The sequence below is a fragment of the Candidozyma pseudohaemuli genome (genome assembly GCF_003013735.1).
Source record: "Candidozyma pseudohaemuli strain B12108 chromosome Unknown scaffold00009, whole genome shotgun sequence".
In the NCBI taxonomy this organism is placed as follows: domain Eukaryota; kingdom Fungi; phylum Ascomycota; class Pichiomycetes; order Serinales; family Metschnikowiaceae; genus Candidozyma; species Candidozyma pseudohaemuli.
The window spans coordinates 419,793-437,501 of record NW_020194443.1 but is presented as its reverse complement, the minus strand read 5'-3'; the positions used below and the strand labels follow the sequence as shown (position 1 = coordinate 437,501).

At 47.6% G+C, this 17,709-nt stretch overlaps 8 protein-coding genes across 8 annotated transcripts; 4 read left to right on the top strand and 4 right to left on the bottom strand.

Annotated features, from left to right (window-relative positions):
• Nucleotides 1–1,173: 1,173 nt before the first annotated feature.
• CTF1 (Ctf1p) lies at nt 1,174–3,852 on the top strand (the record flags this gene model as incomplete). The annotated part of the gene is made up of 1 exon (XM_024858948.1): nt 1,174–3,852. One exon carries the CDS (start codon nt 1,174–1,176, stop codon nt 3,850–3,852), a length of 2,679 nt encoding a protein of 892 aa, XP_024713035.1.
• A 31-nt stretch (nt 3,853–3,883) lies between these two features.
• Nucleotides 3,884–4,807, bottom strand: C7M61_003610 (uncharacterized protein; the record flags this gene model as incomplete). Its single annotated transcript, XM_024858947.1, has 1 exon — nt 3,884–4,807. One exon carries the CDS (start codon nt 4,805–4,807, stop codon nt 3,884–3,886), a length of 924 nt encoding a protein of 307 aa, XP_024713034.1.
• A 280-nt stretch (nt 4,808–5,087) lies between these two features.
• C7M61_003609 (uncharacterized protein) lies at nt 5,088–5,632 on the top strand (the record flags this gene model as incomplete). The annotated part of the gene is made up of 2 exons (XM_024858946.1): nt 5,088–5,584; nt 5,629–5,632. The coding sequence occupies 2 exons, from the start codon at nt 5,088–5,090 to the stop codon at nt 5,630–5,632; spliced, it is 501 nt and encodes a 166-aa protein (XP_024713033.1).
• A 42-nt stretch (nt 5,633–5,674) lies between these two features.
• C7M61_003608 (uncharacterized protein) lies at nt 5,675–7,939 on the bottom strand (the record flags this gene model as incomplete). Its single annotated transcript, XM_024858945.1, has 1 exon — nt 5,675–7,939. The coding sequence occupies one exon, from the start codon at nt 7,937–7,939 to the stop codon at nt 5,675–5,677; it is 2,265 nt and encodes a 754-aa protein (XP_024713032.1).
• A 1,251-nt stretch (nt 7,940–9,190) lies between these two features.
• On the top strand, nt 9,191–9,862 carry C7M61_003607 (putative acireductone synthase; the record flags this gene model as incomplete). Its single annotated transcript, XM_024858944.1, has 1 exon — nt 9,191–9,862. The coding sequence occupies one exon, from the start codon at nt 9,191–9,193 to the stop codon at nt 9,860–9,862; it is 672 nt and encodes a 223-aa protein (XP_024713031.1).
• Nucleotides 9,863–9,924: 62 nt separating this feature from the next.
• RAD23 (Rad23p) lies at nt 9,925–11,035 on the bottom strand (the record flags this gene model as incomplete). Its single annotated transcript, XM_024858943.1, has 2 exons — nt 9,925–10,923; nt 10,970–11,035. 2 exons carry the CDS (start codon nt 11,033–11,035, stop codon nt 9,925–9,927), a joined length of 1,065 nt encoding a protein of 354 aa, XP_024713030.1.
• A 1,585-nt stretch (nt 11,036–12,620) lies between these two features.
• On the top strand, nt 12,621–15,458 carry C7M61_003605 (uncharacterized protein; the record flags this gene model as incomplete). Its single annotated transcript, XM_024858942.1, has 1 exon — nt 12,621–15,458. One exon carries the CDS (start codon nt 12,621–12,623, stop codon nt 15,456–15,458), a length of 2,838 nt encoding a protein of 945 aa, XP_024713029.1.
• Nucleotides 15,459–15,510: 52 nt separating this feature from the next.
• Nucleotides 15,511–17,586, bottom strand: C7M61_003604 (uncharacterized protein; the record flags this gene model as incomplete). Its single annotated transcript, XM_024858941.1, has 1 exon — nt 15,511–17,586. One exon carries the CDS (start codon nt 17,584–17,586, stop codon nt 15,511–15,513), a length of 2,076 nt encoding a protein of 691 aa, XP_024713028.1.
• Nucleotides 17,587–17,709: the final 123 nt, after the last annotated feature.

The window sequence follows — 17,709 nt, the reverse complement described above, 5'->3', positions numbered from 1 at the left end:
CGTGGTCATGAAGAGGAGTGCAGAAAGATCAAGAGAAGGCTGGCTGTGGATTAAGCGAGAATTAGAAGCGAGGTTGAAGATGTGGAGTTGTGAGACAGCATATTATGGGGTTTTGCGAAACCAGCCAGACCTATATTTTTCAGTTCCCCATATACACAAACAAGACTACAATCCACACTATTAGTATCGGAATTCAAAAAACCAAATCATCATAAACCACTTTTTACCAACCACCTGTGACCTTCTTACGTCAGTGAATTTCCGGCATGGTCCACGCCAGGGCTATTGTCTGAAAAATGCCAATGTTGCAACAGCGTAACATCGCCGAAGGCCGCGAAATATCGGCGAAGGGTGTTTCAATTTTCTGGAGAAGACGAAAAAAAATCTTCCCGATCTACATCCTCGGTAAAAGTCAATGTGCAAAATCCCGACGAAAGCTAAGAAACAAAATCGCAAATTCAGCCACTCCACCCTATCAGCCTGGAGAATGCTCGAAAATTCCTCTTTTGTAGTCCGCCATCGAGCCTCCCTGTACAAGGCTGATCGTCCATGCGTCATGTTTTGTCTCACAACGTGTAGGCGGACTTTTGGTACTTATCGGAAAACGCTATCTCCTGAATTTCTACATGCACCGATTTCACCCAATTTTTTGTCTACGGTGATCCGGTCTGCTTAAATCCAGAGTAACTCCACGTGAGCCGCACTGAGTCACTTGAATCACCGGACTTCTCGGTAGAACGGAGCGGCCTGATGTCCGGCTTTAGTAGCCCTTTCGCTCACTTGCCCAGCAGTTTTTTTTGCTCAGCATCGCCATTGTTCGCAGGGTACCCACACGAGCTTAGCAGTAAGCGTTTTTTTTTTTTTGAAAAATCGGAGTTAACAATAAAATGAAACATCCTGCACACAACCGGAGTTCTCCCCAGCACCGTCCTCGGGCGCCAACCATACCCATCTTCCCGTGTTTTCCCGCCCATTCATCTCTGCCACATTTGCACCTTAGCTTCGTGTGCGTAGACGTATGCAGCATTTTGCTCGCGCTTTTCGCTCTCTGGTCTTAGTGTCCTGCAGACAAGCAGCCCAAGTGACGGAGCCGCCCCGTGGAGTATCTCATACAAAGAAACAACCAAATCTTCGGGACATTTCAATCAGTCCTTTTTATTTTCCCTGTTGACTATGAAGAAGGTTAAAACCGAAAATGACGGCGCCGTGAGAGACCTGCCCTCGCCGAAGCCAAAGGAAGCAAAGTCTTCTGAAAAACCAAAAGCCTACACCATCAAATACAAGAGACCTAGGGGTTCCCGGGCTTGTACCGTGTGTCGTGCCAGAAAAGTCCGTTGTGACGCTGAAATTCACATTCCTTGCACAAACTGTATCACCTTTGGTTGTGAATGTGTGCTTCCTGAAACGAAAAAGAGAGGCCAGACCCAAGACCTGAAGCCACAGAAGAAAAGAGCTAAAGAGGAGGAAAGAGAAGAACCCGTCCATACACACGCCCATCACCAACAACACACTCCTGAAGTTCCACCCATGTCGCCGGCCCAGACAGTTAATGCTGTTGCTTTGCTGGCCGCTGAACCTATCCACAACATCTCCCAGGTATCCGTACCTCCTTCCTTGACCCTGAACTACAAAACAAGACCATCCATGCACAAGAAGGATATGCTTAATTCAAAGGCCAAGGCAGCGCTCACGTTCGTTGGACACTCCAGTATCGGCGCCATGACCCTGCGTTTGGGCCAGAATCATGTTCAGCTCACAGAGGACTTGTTTGAGGCTAGTGACAACTACTCTGCCGACTCTGTGGAGCTTGAGATCTTGAAGATGCGTGGTGCTTTCCTTCTACCACCTAAGCCCTTGGCTCTTGATATTATCGAATCGTACTTTGAGCACATCCACCCGCTCATGCCGGTGATCAACAGAACTGAGTTTATGAGAAAGTTCAACGACCCTGAAGACAGCCCCTCGCTTATGCTTTTGCAAGCGGTGCTTTTATGTGGCTCCCGTGTGCTGAATAACCCACAGCTTTTTGACTCCAAGGGCCTGAGTAATTTGGCCTCCCTTACATTCTTTCGCAGAGCTAAGTCTTTGTACGAGACCAACTACGAGAGTGACCCTGTGCTGATTATTCAAACTGTCATTCTTATCGGACTGTATTGGGAAGGTCCCGAGGACGTCACCAGGAACTCGTTCTACTGGACCCGTGTCGGAGTGGGTTTGGCTCAGGGTTTCGGGTTCCACCGTGATGTCTCAGCATCTCCTTCGCTTTCAGCAGCAGACAAGAAAGTGTGGCGCAGAATCTGGTGGTGTCTTTTTGAAAAGGATCGTAACGTTGCTATTGCTTTTGGCAGACCACCTACCATCAACTTGACCGACTGTGACGTTCCCATGCTTTCCATTGACGATTTCAACGAAGATGAGCCCGAAAACGGACTCGTGTCTCCATATCCAGTGAACGAAGTTCAGGCTTTGTACTTCATTCACTTGGTCAAATTGGCCGAGATTACCGGTATCATTATCAAGCATCAGTATACCGTCAAGGCCGAGCTGATGAAGCGTGTCAACAAGTTCAGTGTGATCCAACACTGCGATATGCTCATGGGTATCTGGTTCACAAACTTGCCTCCAGAGCTACTGTTTTCACTTACCGACCCATCGAAACAGTCTTTCTACGCCTGTCTTCTAAATGCGCAGTACTACAACAGATTGTACTTGATTCACAGAGCAAACTTGTTGAGAATGGCTCGTTCCTCATCAACCAATCCAAACAACTACAAGTACCCATCCTGGGGTATTTCCTTCCAAGCGGCTAGAATGATCTCGATCGTTTCTAAGATCTTGTTAGACAAGGGTGCCCTCAAATACTGCCCTGTTATGTTTGTCTACATTCTTTTCAGTGCCTTGGTGATGTTGATTTACCATGTGGACTCCACAAACCCAGTGATTGCATCCACTGCCTCGGACGCCTTGTTCATCTCTCGTGCTGTCTTAAAGGAGCTTGCAAAGTATTGGTCTATTGCAAGTGTTCTTATAAAGCTTTTTGACAAGTACGCCAACGACAAGATGAAGAGAGCCGAGGTCATCGAAAGAAACAACCAGATTGTCGACCACCAGGACCGCCAAAAGACTAAATACTCTGATACTGGCTCCGTCACACGCCCGGAGCGTTTGCATCAAGAAAAGGAGTTCCCCGTGGGTCCTTCATCGCCAGCTAGCCTGGCGACCTCCGGCGTTTCCCCACGCGGAAGCTCATACAACTACACCACCCCTCCACAAACACTGCAGCCTGCTCCCAAACCAGCACAGCCAGACATTGAACAGCTTGTTCGCCAGTTCAAAAATAACAAAGAAACTCTGCACGACGAGCACAATAATGGTCAGGAGCAGCAGCTGCACAAGACCAAATCCTCCAACGGTGAAAATACTCCATCCTCAGTCAACTCCTTCCCTGACATCTCGTTGGTTACAGAAAAGGTGCCGCCATCGCAGGGCTTCTTCGAAAATTTCGAACCTACACAGTTGTTCCCTGCTGCAAACTTCAGTCATCCACCATCTCGTTCTCAAACTCCGGTTGTCAGAACCAAGGACGACGAGGGCGCTACTGATGAAGAGCCCACTATGGATGACGCTGTTCCACAAGAGCCACTTGATGCACCAGCACCTCACATCCCTCTTGGTAACGCTCAACAAAACGGAGGTCCATTTGGAGCTGCGACTGGCACAGGTGCCCCCAATGATCTTTTCACGAACTTCATGGACAGCTCTTTCATCAACATGAACCTTCAAGCAACCGCAGAGGAGGAGAACTACTTGAACGACGACTTGGGATCGTTGTTGAACTTTCAGCCCTTGTGAGGCTGAGCATGCTTTGTATATAAATGTACTATCAAAAGGAACGTTTCCCTTTCTTCAGCTTCTTGCGGCTGAGATTGTCCAAGATCTCCTGTCGCCGGAGTCTCTGGCTGTAGCCGACCATATTTTGCACCACCAGCTCATACATCTCTTGGCTGTTCTTCAATTCACGTATCTGGTCCTGCCATACCGCACTGAGCTCAAGAAGATGCTTGTAGTTTTCTCTCATCTTGCTAAGCTTCTCCTCCAACGCCTCATCCGCAGAACTCTCCAAAAAGAGTTTCGATGTGTTCTGAAGATTGAACTCCTCAATGTCGTCGAGAATGCTATTCGTTTGAGTCAAGAGGTGCTTCTTCTTCTCCCCATCCAAGCTCAATGTCTCAATGCTAGGCACATTGAATCCTGTCCAGTCAATGTCGTGTTCAGAAATCGACTTCTTACGCTGGTGTGTCGTTGGATGACTCATTTGCGCCACACCACCCTTTTCCAATTCGTCCAAGTCAATGGGTATGCCGAGGTTGACTAGTAGTTTATGTCTGATGTTCAGCCTTAGCCAGTTTGGCGGCAGTAGATGTGGAATTTTGGAAAGTGAGCTAAATTGTTCCTTAGCATCATCGCTGAGTAGTTCACCGTTCTCCTGGTGGCTTTGCTGTTCGGTAATGGTAAAGATCTTGTCAAGGGTCTCTTCAACTCTCTGGTTTATGAGACTCTCGCTTTGGAAAACAGCACTGCTGAAAGTAGAATTCTGATTGGCTTGAGGTTCTTCAGGTTCTTCAGCCTGAAATTCGTCAAATGACGCCTCATCGAAGGATCCAAACTCGTCGTCCTCTTCTGGAACCTCTAGACTAGCGGGTTCTTGGGCATTTGATGTCGAATCGGCGTCTATTTCGGGGGTTTGCAAAATTTCTGTTTCTTGCTTGTCGGAAATACTCCGAGTCTCTTCACCATCATCGCTCATGGTGATTTAGGGAAAAGACAGAAACCGTTAGATGTAGCTGTATTTTGGCGTCGTGAAGTATGCAACTGGAGTGCACACAAGACTCTGACCGACAAGATCAATATCTCTTAACTATAGTCATTTCGAGGCTTCAGCCATACCAAAAAGCATCACAAGGTCTTTAAGATCATTATTATCATCGTCCTGCTGTCGGTGGCGACTATAGTGACTCATGTTTATGTAGAGCCTGCACACAATCACATACATATATAGCCCTACGACTACTAGCAACCCATTAACCATGTCTACTACTATAGTTTTTTTCTCTATAGGCAACCCAGGGCCCCAGACCAGACACTCAGTAGGACACCTTGTCCTCAAAGAACTAGCGGACGCGTTCGAGACGAAACAGCTAGTCAAGCATGGGAAGTACTCCATCACCAGACTAGATAACCTCATCTTTGTCAAATCTAACGCATACATGAACGAGTCAGGCGCCCTGCTTCGAGCGTTCTTGGCCAATGAGCGTGTGGGAGAGTGTACAATTGTAGTTGTCTATGACGATTTCGAGTTGGACCTTCCCAAGGTGCGTGTGCAAGCATTGAAGAAGAACGAGTCTCACAATGGCATCAAAGCGGTGCAGAAAGAGGTTTATTCGCTTCCGCATACCGTGTATAAGCTAGGTGTGGGCGTTGGGCCAAAGCCGCAAGGAGCGTCCAAAGACACAATGGCATCATTTGTGCTTTCTGATTTCACTCCGCAACAGAAGCAGTCTATACCGACTGCGATGGAAGCGGTGTATCAGTATGTGCATCAGATCGTGGAGAAGGATGGCGAACTAGGTGACACGAACAAGCTCAATTCGCTGGTTGCAAAGAGATTAGCTGGTTAAGCGGTAGTGCTTCTGCGTATTTTTGTTCCCTTGGGCTTCCTCTTCTTGGGTTGTGCTTCTGATTCTTCGTCAGACAGATACTCTAAATCGTCCGTGTACAGATCTTCGTCATCATCGTCATCGTCGTCATCACGACCATACTTAATATCAAAAGGTGAGGCGAAGTTGCGCCTAATTTCATCGTCTGTGGACTCCACATCACTCTTGTTGAGGTTAGCTCTTGAAAGAAGGTCTTTGGCTGGCCCTTCAGAGAAGTCATCTGACTGGACGGCATTGGAGCTTGTTGGGGAGAGCTGCGTGGCATCGAGGGTTCTCTCAGAAAGAGAGCTTTTCTTGCCTCTTTCGATAGCACGCTCGATACCAAGTCTATGCTTCACAAAGAGAAGACGAGGCCACATACTGCGCTCTCCCTTAAGCAAGTACTCTTCCATCTGGGCTTCGGAAGGATCCAGAAGAATGTACCAGTAATCCTTGAGCTTGTTGCGGGGCCATATAGTTATAGAACCCGTGAAGCGCTGAAGCCACACATTCAGCCAATCTTGCTCACGCCACATAGGAAGAAGATCGAGGGTCTTGACAATTTCAAGCCATTTTTTGATTTCAAGTTTGAAAAGCTGTTCTAGCGCTGTAGCAATGAAACCACCTCTAAGCGATGCAAACTTTTGCTTTTTCGTTCTCCGCCTTGGCAGGGCAACCGGACGTCCAACAGTTCCCTTAGGTGCAAAGAAGAATAAGGAAATGTGGGGGTTGACTTGTGAGACAATGGAGAAGTTCACGTTGTAATACGTGTTGAGGGCATTGACGGGGATGTCCGTACGCAAAGATCCATCTTTCCACTTGTTGCCCAAACTGAATGGCACCACCTCACCATCCTTATTCTTAGTCATCAAAACCACCGGGTTGAGAATGCCGGGAACAGCAGACGAGGCCAAAAGCGATGACCAAATAATGCAATTGGGCGAGGTTATGGAATTGCAAAGAATGACCGGTGAATGAGGTTCAGCAGGAACAGTGGAGATGTTGAGACGACGCCCAGTGGCTTTATATGCTTCTTGGAAAGTGAGAGAGCCTTTCGTAAAGTAGCAAGACTTACTGGCCCAACTGACGGCATCGAATCTAGCTCCGGTACGAATGAATCTCGGAACCCACACATACCAGGGATCTTCACAAGCGGTGATCTTCTTTGCAAGCTCAGGTACCAAGAGCTTCTTGAGCTCCTCGTCAGTTCTAGTGCATGCCAAAGCGGCGATAAGCCCTCCGCCTGATGTACCAGAGATAATCAGCGGGAGCACGTCATTGTCTAAAAGTGCCTTGACAATGCCAAAGTGGGTATAGGCGAAACAGGCACCACCACTGAGACACAAGGCCGATTTCCCGTAGTTTTTCAGCACCACCTTGAAGAATTGACGCTTCTTTTTCACCAGCACGGCCTGCGTGCCAGCGTTGGTGACGCAATCGATACATTTGATCACCTCGTCGACGTACTCGTGCACAAGGTCCTTGGTGCCGTAGTACCGGTGGCTGTAGAGCTGTTTGTTCTCAATTCCTGCAAAGTTCTTCTTGAGGCATCCCTGCAAAAAGACCATCAAGTTGGAAACGTCATTCTTTTTACGCAAAACACGGATCTTGTGGATGGTCTTCTGGATTGTCTTGTAGTCGTAGTACGAGAACCTTGGGTGAGTGGACCATTCATCTAGGCCCAAGAAGCGGTCCAATGCTTTGGCGTTTTCCACCCATTCCTCGTACGTTTTTGACAGCCGTAGCTTTTGTCTGAGCACTTTCCTCTGGCCCGTCCATGTAAAGAGGTATTCGTACAATGCGACGTACCCTCTCACTATGGCATAAAACACACAGAGAACCAACACCCAGCCTATGATGAACACCAAAACAGGCCAGCGGAGCAATGTGTACGATGCCGAGTGGCGAAACTCGTTGGTGAAGCGGTCCCTCGTGGACAATTCCTTGTCTTTCTTCTTATCTTGAGACCCAGTGATCGGAAACCAGTCCGACGCCGATGTGATCTTAGTGGGTTTCTCCAGACTCTTGAGACTATCCAGACTTTTCGATTTTGTTCTCGGCAAGTTCCCGACCGCCACGGAGTTCTCCTCTAGGCCCTGGGCGTCTATCGCTTCAGCCTCTCGCTTGACATCGGAGTACTTGCCCGAAGATACGAAGTCATCGTCATCCCATACCAAGGCTTTGGCAAAGGAGTGGATATCGTCACGGTCGATATAGCTGAGCTGCTCGTCCGGGAGCGCCATGGGTTGTACTTTAAAAGAAGGTGGAGTGGTGTATTTCTGCTGGTTGTGAATACTGACTGAGACTATCAGCAATGCATCTGTCATGTGCCATGCGCACTGTTGGGTTGCCAGATATGTCTGTTGGAGCCGGATTCAGAAAGGGGAAAGATTCGTGAAGAAGGAGAATTTTGGAGACTAAGATGGGATTTTGGGGATTTCGGAGATTTTCGAAAGAACGGGGCTTGCGTGCATGTGCGTTGACGAGTATGCACCGTAAAGTGTTTCGCAGCCATGACGTGGGGCTGGTGAGTTGGATTACAGCACGTCGCCTAAACAAATTGGATTTTGTGCTGGCGTTTTGGGAAGGTGAGGTAGAGGGACGGTTTGGGGAACTTTGGGAGGTTTTTTAAAGAAGAAATTTGGGGCAATTGGGTGGTTTGGGTTAGAGTAGACGAGGGAGGTGGATGTCCGAAATAGTGTTTGGTGGGGTTTTGGGAAAAGGCGAAAAAGGCATCGTTTGCTGGCGGAGCTGTACTTTGATCAAGCGAGGTTCAACGGTCAGAAGACATCTGTGGATAAAAGGAGAGCCTTATCAGTGACATCAGAGGAACAATGGCTGATGGAGCATATCAATCGACTAAGCTCGATATGTCATCAGGAGAGCTTGAAGTTGGCCAAACCACCAGATAAAGGCCCATGAATACCATTTTGCGGCCAGCATTCTTGTAAGTCTTTATAAGTTCTGATAACAGTGTAGACTAAGTAGTCAGCTTCACCGACTTTTGTGATTTTGAGCTTCTTAAAATCACTAGCGAATGAAATAGCGTTTCGCTTACCTTAAGCCCATGAAGTTCACCCAAACCTCAACACCCCCAATTGATGTTCTCCCTTGATGTACCTCCCACGGTACCACACCTCCATATCATTAAACCATCCTCCATGATCAATAAACCTCCACTCACCCGCCGGCCTTCTCCAATTGCCCCATCACAGGCATATAGACCCTTCGGCGGCCTCCAATCTCCCGTTTAGCCTCCTCCACAGATATGGTCAATTGCACCTTGATGGTCACTTTTCGAGCACCCTCGATTCTGCTGCCGCCTTGCATCCAAAAGGCAAATCCTCCACGGGAGAATCTTCCTAGTATAGACCAGAATCCTGTCATGATAGCATAAACCACTTGGTTCAATAAAGGCCCTGGAGTCAACGTGGTTGGTCCCGAGTGTGGCTCATGAGAATCCTACATAAACCTCCAACTACTACTAACCACCCATGCCTACGGTCATTCTCGACATTGAGGGTACTGTGTGCCCAATCAGCTTTGTGAAGGAGGTCTTGTTTCCCTACTTTGTCAAAAAGGCCCCTGAGTACTTGGATACTGTTGATTTTCCTATAAAACCCGCTGAGGGCTTATCTACTACGCTTCTGGGTTTTCCAGAGGAGGTTACCCAATCAAAAGAGGCCCTTTTGGCTCACATCAACGATCTAGTCTCCAGAGACATCAAGGATGTCAACTTGAAGGCATTCCAAGGAACTGTATGGAAGGAGGGCTACCAAAACGGTGAAATCAAGGCCCCCGTGTACCCAGACGCTATAGATCTCATCAAGTCCGATAACAAGGTCTACATCTACTCGTCCGGCTCAATTCCTGCCCAGGTGCTTCTTTTCAAACACGTGGACGTTGACGGAGAGCTGAAGGACTTGACGTCATACATTAGTGGCTACTTTGACATCAGCACCGCAGGGTACAAGCAGGAGAAGGCGTCGTATGAGAAAATCACCAAGGAGATTGGCCAGCAGGCAAGCGAATTGACCTTTTACTCCGACGTGGCCGGAGAGGTTGACGCTGCCATTGAGGCCGGACTTAAGGCCGTGGTGGTGGTTCGTCCTGGAAACGCTCCTCTCGCCGCACCCGAGAAGTACAACATCATCCATAGCTTTTAGCGTAGCGTCGCTTTAATGCGGATATAGTATACATTGGTCAGCAGCTTCTGCGTCGTCGTCGTCTATGTGTCACGGAACAAGATGTCGGCGGCCACCTCTTCGTTCTTATCGCAAGCCATGTAGACCTGGATCACCAAGTTGCGCTCGAAGCCCAACTCACACAAGCGGTTGATGGCGCTCTCGTCCTGCTCCGTCAATGCAATGCGGACGGTGCCAGGCTCCTGGTCGCCCTCGCCTTCACCTTCCACCTCAAAGCCCAAGTCGTCGTCGTCACCGCCAGTGCCCAAGAAGTGTCTCATGAAGCCCTCGGGGTCCTGCTCGATCATCTCGGCGATCTGAGGGTTCGATGCCGCAAGCTGGTCCAACATGGGCTGGATCAACTCGGGGTTGTTCTGGAGCGCAGCACGGATCGTGGCCAATTGGCTGCTGTGGTCGTCGAGATTGGCCTCTTCAGGGGCTTCGGCGCCCGACTCGCCAGCGGCAGCAGCCTCGGCAGCCTCAAACAAGTTCTCGTGGGCCTCTGGCTCCTCCTCTCTGGAAACATCAGCTTCAGCAGTAGGAGCAGCGGCAGCAGCCTGAGGGGCAGCTGGAGCCTGAGCTGGCGGAGGAGCAGCCAACGACTCGGGAATTCCCGTAAGCAAGTATTCAACGGCTCTGTGGGGGTTGTTAAACGCAGCACGCAAGGCCTGTTCTATCTGAGGACGTTCGTAGCCCATTTCCAACATGTTTTGGATGGCAGCTTCTCTTTCGGAGCCAGAGCTAAAGTCAGCAGCTGTAGATCCACCCTGAGAGCCCTCGGCAGCCTGAGGAGCCTGGGCTTCAGTAGCAGCAGCTGGTGTAGACTCCTTAACCTCAGGAGCCTTGGTTTCTGGCTTGCTTTCAGTGGGCTGAGGAGTAGGTGTTTTCTTCTTGCCAACCATAAAGATGATGGAGTCGCCTTCCTTGATCTTGAACTCTTGCAATTGCTTCTCGTCCTGGAGCACTTTGCCCGAGTAGACGAACTTCAATTGCAGTGGATCAACATCCTTGGCGGCGGCAACTTTCTCTTTCACCAGCAGGACCTGGAGGTTAGTTGAATTTGAAAAAGTGAAATAATCTTAGACATACCAAGTCGGAGGGCTCGACGTCGACCTGCACCGTCTGCTTCTTCAAGTCTCTGAAGGTTACTTGCATTGTGGTTGTAATTGTGTGCTTGTGGGTTGAGCATCATGTCTACACCCTGACTATGTGCACGTCCTCCCAGCAAGCCCTACTTTTGGGCACGGTCCGATCCCGCAAATAGCCGTTGATTTATTGTGTAATTGGGGCTATCTTTATTGAACGAGTTGTTTTTATTATCTACGGCTTTTTCATCGAATTTTCGGGGACATTGCGTGGGTTGATTTGCACCATGGCTGCAATATGCGATAACGAGTGGCGATCGACACATTTCCAGAAATTGCATGATGAATTTTTCAGATATGGCCAGGTGATTCTAGAATTTGATGTTTTTCGTCATTTTGAATTAGATGGACTCATTTGACGGTGAATTGTTTGCGGTTTCATTGGTTTCACATGATGGGAAAGCAAGCTACGTAGACGAGAATAGCATCGGGAAGTTGGGTCATCATTGCCGTATCCTAAGGTGATCTAAATATAACAAGGATCCTATTGGAAAGAATGCCTTGGGTGAAATGTTTCTAAATCAATTTTGAGAAATTAAGTTGAGAGTCAGACTGGGTTCAGTGGGAGATTGATGAATTGCATGTTAGAGAGTTATCGGAGTGATCAGACGGGAAATTGAAGGATTTACCAAAGAAGTTCTTTTGACATTGGATTATTAAGATTGGCCTGTTGCCCTGAAACTGTTTGAACTTCATTCGCCCTTACCCAATAAGGTTCTCGTGAAGGCATATTGTTCAAAGCCCGCCACAATGGAAAGCTTAAAGCGTAATGTGAAGTATACGAGTTCTCGTCTAGTGGTTAGCTCTACGACGATACAGATAGCAATAATTTAAAATCTACTTCGTAAATTATGGAATGAAAATACCATGGCCTAAATTATTCAATCATGCGTGTGAAATACATGTCACCTTTTTGTATGGTGGTTGCATAACCTGACCATGCCAGAAGCTTGTTAATGTAAAGAAGAGAACTAGCTACAAGTCGGAGTATAACATTTCATTTGATAGCATAAAAAAGTGAAGCTAGAGGCTCTAGGTATGGCATGTACCCATTAAATCAGGGTTCATTGAGCCTCACAGGGTCCTTTTTCGCAGCCATAATGACAGGCAATGCAATCCAAGAAATAAACTTTAAAAAGACTATAGATCCATCAGAAAGTTTACTCATCTAGAAGCTGAGAGCCATAACTCATATACCAATACGTCGTGCTACCTAAATTCTCTTACTTCCATCAAACCTCACCTGACAATACCTCAGGACATGTGCGTTTTCGGCCACATAATCCAATCAAAAAGAGAAATAACGCCGTAACAGCCTTGGTTATTAATCCTGCTTCATCATATACTTCTTTGACAATCCAAACATGAGAAATACCAGCTAAATCAATGGTGTATTTGTGGTCGGCCTGGTGTCTCCTGCACATACACATCCGAGTACCAACACCTCCGATGAGAAGGATAAAAAAACAGTCACAGAGCCCTTGTGACCGATAAGCTGTACCCCATATTATCAAATGTCTCAAAACGATAACAGGCCAGCTTCCGGGCCCAGCCTGCCTGGATACCATGAAAATGACCCCAGTGGCCAAGACAATATGGCGCTAGAAAATGCAATTGGTGATGCTTTTAAGCAGTTCGGGTTTATTGATGAAAACAAACATCAAGATGAACCAGATAACCACGAATCTGAGAATTACGAGCACCAAGATGAACAACAGGATAATCATGAAGAAAGAGACGACGATTTCAATCTAGAAGAGTCTGTGTCACAGGCTTTTGCCTCAATTGATCAATCTAAGGAGCCAGAGAAGGCCGAATCAGATAACGTGAAGGAGGAACCTGAGGAACTCAATCTTGAAGATGTCATCGGAGATGCTTTCAAGAGTATAGCAGATAATTTCAACCTGGATAAACACGATAGTGGGGAGCAGGACTCCTCGGACCACAAGTATGAGCAGGAACATGAACATCAACCCGAACATCTGGAATCTAAGGAGCACGAGAGTCACGAGCTGGAGCATCACGAGTCTGAATCTGCCCAGGACGACACTAATCTAGAAGATGCCATTGGCGCAGCTTTTCAATCGCTTGTGGATGAGAATCAAACCAGCCACGAGAGAAAGTCATCAGATCACGAACTCCATGCGGCACTTTCAACCTTTGCAGAGGCCCGTCGTGAGTCGATCTCTGAAGGTAAGGACCACAACATTGACCTAGCCGGACTAGTGTCGAATGTTGTGCAGCAAATGGCCGGTGATGGCGAGTCTGAGAATGTCGAGGGTGCTATACCGAAAGATGTTCTTCAGGAATTGGCCGCTGAAATTACAAACCAAGTGCAAGGTAGTGAGGAGCACAGCCGAAAGGTTGATGTGCCACTGATTGACGATAATGTGTTGATGCACTTCCAGAAGGAGGCCGATAAGGAGGAGGAAAGACACCACGATTCAGCCATCTCCAGTGCTCTTGCCAACGCTGTCAGAACTGCGATCCGTAAGGCTCCTCAAAAGGGTGCTGAGCAGGAAGCAGAGGAACATGACTTGGAGAACTTGCAAATGAACGAGATCTTTCAGAATGCTTTCAACATGGCGATGCAGAATCCACAAGAACTTCTTACATCTTTTGAAGGAGAACCCGAGCTAGCTCTTCCCCCAGAAGTGAAGGAGGCTGCAGCATCAGCTAAAGATCTGACGGTCTCTACAGCAGCTGCTATTGCAGCACTCTCCGTCAAGGATGCACTCAATAAGAAAGATGTTCAACCAGCAGAGGAACCAAGAAAGTCTCTTTCCATTGCTGAAACTTTGGCCTTCCATAGGTCTAACATGGGTGCAAAGAAGCCTGTCGTTGAAAAGCCAGTGGAGGCAGAAAAGACACAGTCTAATCCTCATTTGTCTAACATCCTTTCCTCGTTGTCACAGCATATACAATCTGGAAGTCAATCACAGAACTTGATGCTGCTTATTCGTCAGATGACCAACGCCTTGATGCTTAACAAAAGCACTGTGAGCACCAGTGCCATAGTGCAAGAAATTACAAACTCACTTCGGGAGACGCCAGAAGTTCACCACTTCCACGTTGAAAGTTTGAAGAATGCCAAAGAGTTCCTCACGAGCAGTGACTTCGATACAACTCAAAAGTCTTCTGTGATTATAGACAACATTCTGGAGGTTCTCCTTTCGAAGGAAAATGTACCTCTGATCGTCAGCACCGTTCAAGTTCCCAAACCGGAACCCAGCAATATGCTTGAATTTCACACTTCGATTTTCAACAGCTTGACTTCTTTTGGGAGCTTGCGGGGCAAGAATGCTGTATTAGGTGTCAAGCCTGATACAGAATCCGACGAATACAAGGAGCGCATTCGTATCGACAACAGAGAACGCAAGAAGAAGTGGAGAGAAGGTAACATCGAGCGCAACAAGGATAATGACCTCCGTTCTCGTGTGATCAAGAGGGCTAACGTGATGTTTGGCGAAGAGAATACCCCAGAGAAGAAGACATGGATCGAGGAAGAGTTTCACGTTAGGCGTGAGAAACGTTTGGCTAAGCAGAAGAAGGAGGGCAACAAGTCATCTGAGAATCTGGCTTTTGCAGAAGAACTCATGGAGAAGTCCTCGAAAAACCCAAGCACGTTGGCACACGATAGTGTCTTCATCGATCGCTTGACAACCGGGTTCAACCTAGTCAGCGAAATTGGAGCTCGAGAAGATTCCAAGTCCATCATGACTGCAGCATCTGCCTACTTGGCGGTTATCTCCAGCTCATACGCCATTACGTTAGGCGTGACAGACAGAAAGGCGGTCACCAATGCTATCACTCTGATCTTGAATTCAATTTTAGATTCTGCTGTGAAAACAGGGGACTTTTCCAGATTGTCCTTTCTTCTCAAAACCGAAGATTCATCCACAGCACAACCAGCAGACACCAAAGATCTCCTAAGCAGGATCTCAGCGTTGACAGGAGGTGCATCCGGAGGGAAGGGTGCTTCTGCCTTAGAGATCCTTAGGAACTCACAGAAGAGGCTCGGTCTCGATTTTGTCAACAGCGACAATAAGAAAGTCAAGTTGGCAGACCTGAGCAATAAATTCTTGGAAAAGGACAAGAATTCCATGTCTCGTATCCAGTCCGAGATAGACCAGTTGAGGAGCTCCATATCTAATGCAACCACAGGAAGCTACCTCAACGCAGGTTTGAAGATGCCGCTGTACAGAAGCACCGTGTCGTCAGTTAAGGAAGAGGCGCCTGGGCCTTTACCGAAGGGTCCACTGCCCTTTATTTCCAACAAAGTTGGCACAGGCACAGAAAGTACTAATTATGGTGGCAGATCGGCTTTAAGAAAGCCAGGAAGTTTCCAGAGACCAGCATTTTCCAAACCACAGAACCGGGGAAAGAACCTTGGGTTCCCCCCACTCTACTCAGCATCGTTCGAGCTGAAATAATGACCATTTACTTTACGCATGTATTATTACTATCATTTCAGGAGGGTATAATTTACACTATTGGGACAGTTTCCTTTTGTAGCCAGGCATAAGCACGGTACTCGCCAAGATCAAGTAGCTTCGTGCCGAAATCGGCGACTATCGACTTATGGTAGCTGTTGATCCACCGTTTCTCCACGGCACTGAGATAGTCAGGATCAACAAGATTGAGACCCAAAGGCACCTTCGTCAAGTAATTGAAAGCTAAGAAGTTAGAGCCTCTGTAAGGTTTCACAGGATCAGAAGCAATGATCTCTAGTTCACTCTCCACCCTGAAACCAAACTTTCCATCCACGTAGTAGCCTGGCTCATCGGTGACAATTGCACCTTCCTTGAAGTAGTTCACCTCTCCACCGCCCAGCGGTATGTATAATGGACCTTCGTGAACATTTCCAAATGCACCAACGCCATGACCCGTGCCATGATTGAAATCCAAGTCTTCGTTCCAGAGTGGTTGTCTAGCAAAAGAATCCAAAATGGTACCCGCAGATGGGCTCTCTGGGAATTTAGCAGTAGCCACAGCAACATGGCCCTTGAGCACTAGAGTGAAGAACTTCTTCATTTCAGGGGTGATGCCTTCATGACCAAACTTGAAGGTTCTTGTGATGTCAGTTGTGCCCTCGAGATAGTGTGCTCCAGAGTCAATGAGGTAAGGCGTCGTTGGGTCGATTATGGCGTTGTCTTCCTTGGTAGGAGCGTAATGGATGATGGCAGCATTTGGGCCAGTTGAAGAGATGGTTTCGTAAGATAAGCCCCTGAAATGAGGAAGCTTGGAGCGAATTGCAAATATCTTTTGTGCTGCCTCGTACTCGGAAACTTCTCTTTGTTTATGGATCAACTCGTTTTCCAACCAGGCAAAAAATATAATGAAAGCAAGGGAGTCCTTGGCTTGTGCTATTTTGGCATTGAAAAGCTCGGTCTTGTTTTTTATCAACTTGAGAATGGTCACAATGGAGTCGTAGATAACCGTTTGTCTAGAAACCGACAGAGGCAATGACGAAAGAAGAGCATAGTTGCAAGCGCTTTTAGCTGGCAAAATGACCCGTAAGGAGTGGTCATAGATGGTGGCTCTGAAAGTGGCCAAGTCTGTGTAGAAAGCTTTGTAAGGCTTGACCGTTAAAGTATCGATTGAATGGAGGTATGGCTCCACAGACTCAAGAAGGCTATCCTCAGCATACAAGTACACCTTTTTCAACGTCACGATAGCGTAAGCAAAGAAGAAAGGTGAAAATGGAATCGAGTTATCGGCACGCAAGTTGAAAAGCCAGCCAATGTCGTCCAAGGCGGTGATGACCAAATGGGATGCTTCCTTTTGTTTGATGACCTCTCTGACCCTCAGAATCTTTTCATTAGCTGATTCACCAGCATACTGGGGAGTGAACACGTATGCTTGGTCTTGAGGCCTAGCGGGCTTCTCGTCGCCCCAGACCTTGTCTATCAAGTTGTGATCAATAAATGGCTTGAACACCACACCTCTGTATCTCAGGGTGCTGCTGAAGTACTGGCCCAAAGAAAGACTCAAGAGCTTTGGATCAACAGAAATAACATTAGACAACTTGCTCTTGGACGCCAGCTCAAGCGCAAACTCCTGCCAGCTGGGATAGCCGACCTGGCCTTGTTTCAACAACTTCCAGTGTTTCTTGTCCAACTCCTTCTCCGCTTGCAAAAAGTACCTACCATCAGTCGACAAGGCAGCTTCACCACTTAAGGTTTCAGGATCATCCACAGTCACCACGGCAATTCCAGCGCTACCCTTGAATCCCGAAATGTATTCTCTTCTCTTATCTGCCACAGCTGTGTATTCGGACTGATGTTCGTCCTCAGAGGGAATAATGTATACGGAAATGTTATGCTTCTTCATGAGTTTCCGAAGTCTCTGGAGCTTCTCTCCAGCATCCATTTCAGACACAACACACTCTGGAGCGGGAAGTTCTGGAAGAGGGTCCCTGTCCAGAGGGCTTTCTGAAACTAGCATTTTCGACAATTCGTCATCATTAATATCAGCAGCCGGTGAAGGCACACAGCTGGTAATCCACTCCTTGAAAGACCACTTTTTGGTGTCTTTAGGAAGCAAAGGTTGTTTCTCCATGGTGGTTGAGAAGTGTGGATGAGCAGTGAGATAAGGTCGGTACTTCACGTGATGGTACGGCTCCGGCCCAAATTGAATAAAACTCGGGTTTAAGAAATAGACGGGAAAAGACTTGAACTTTTA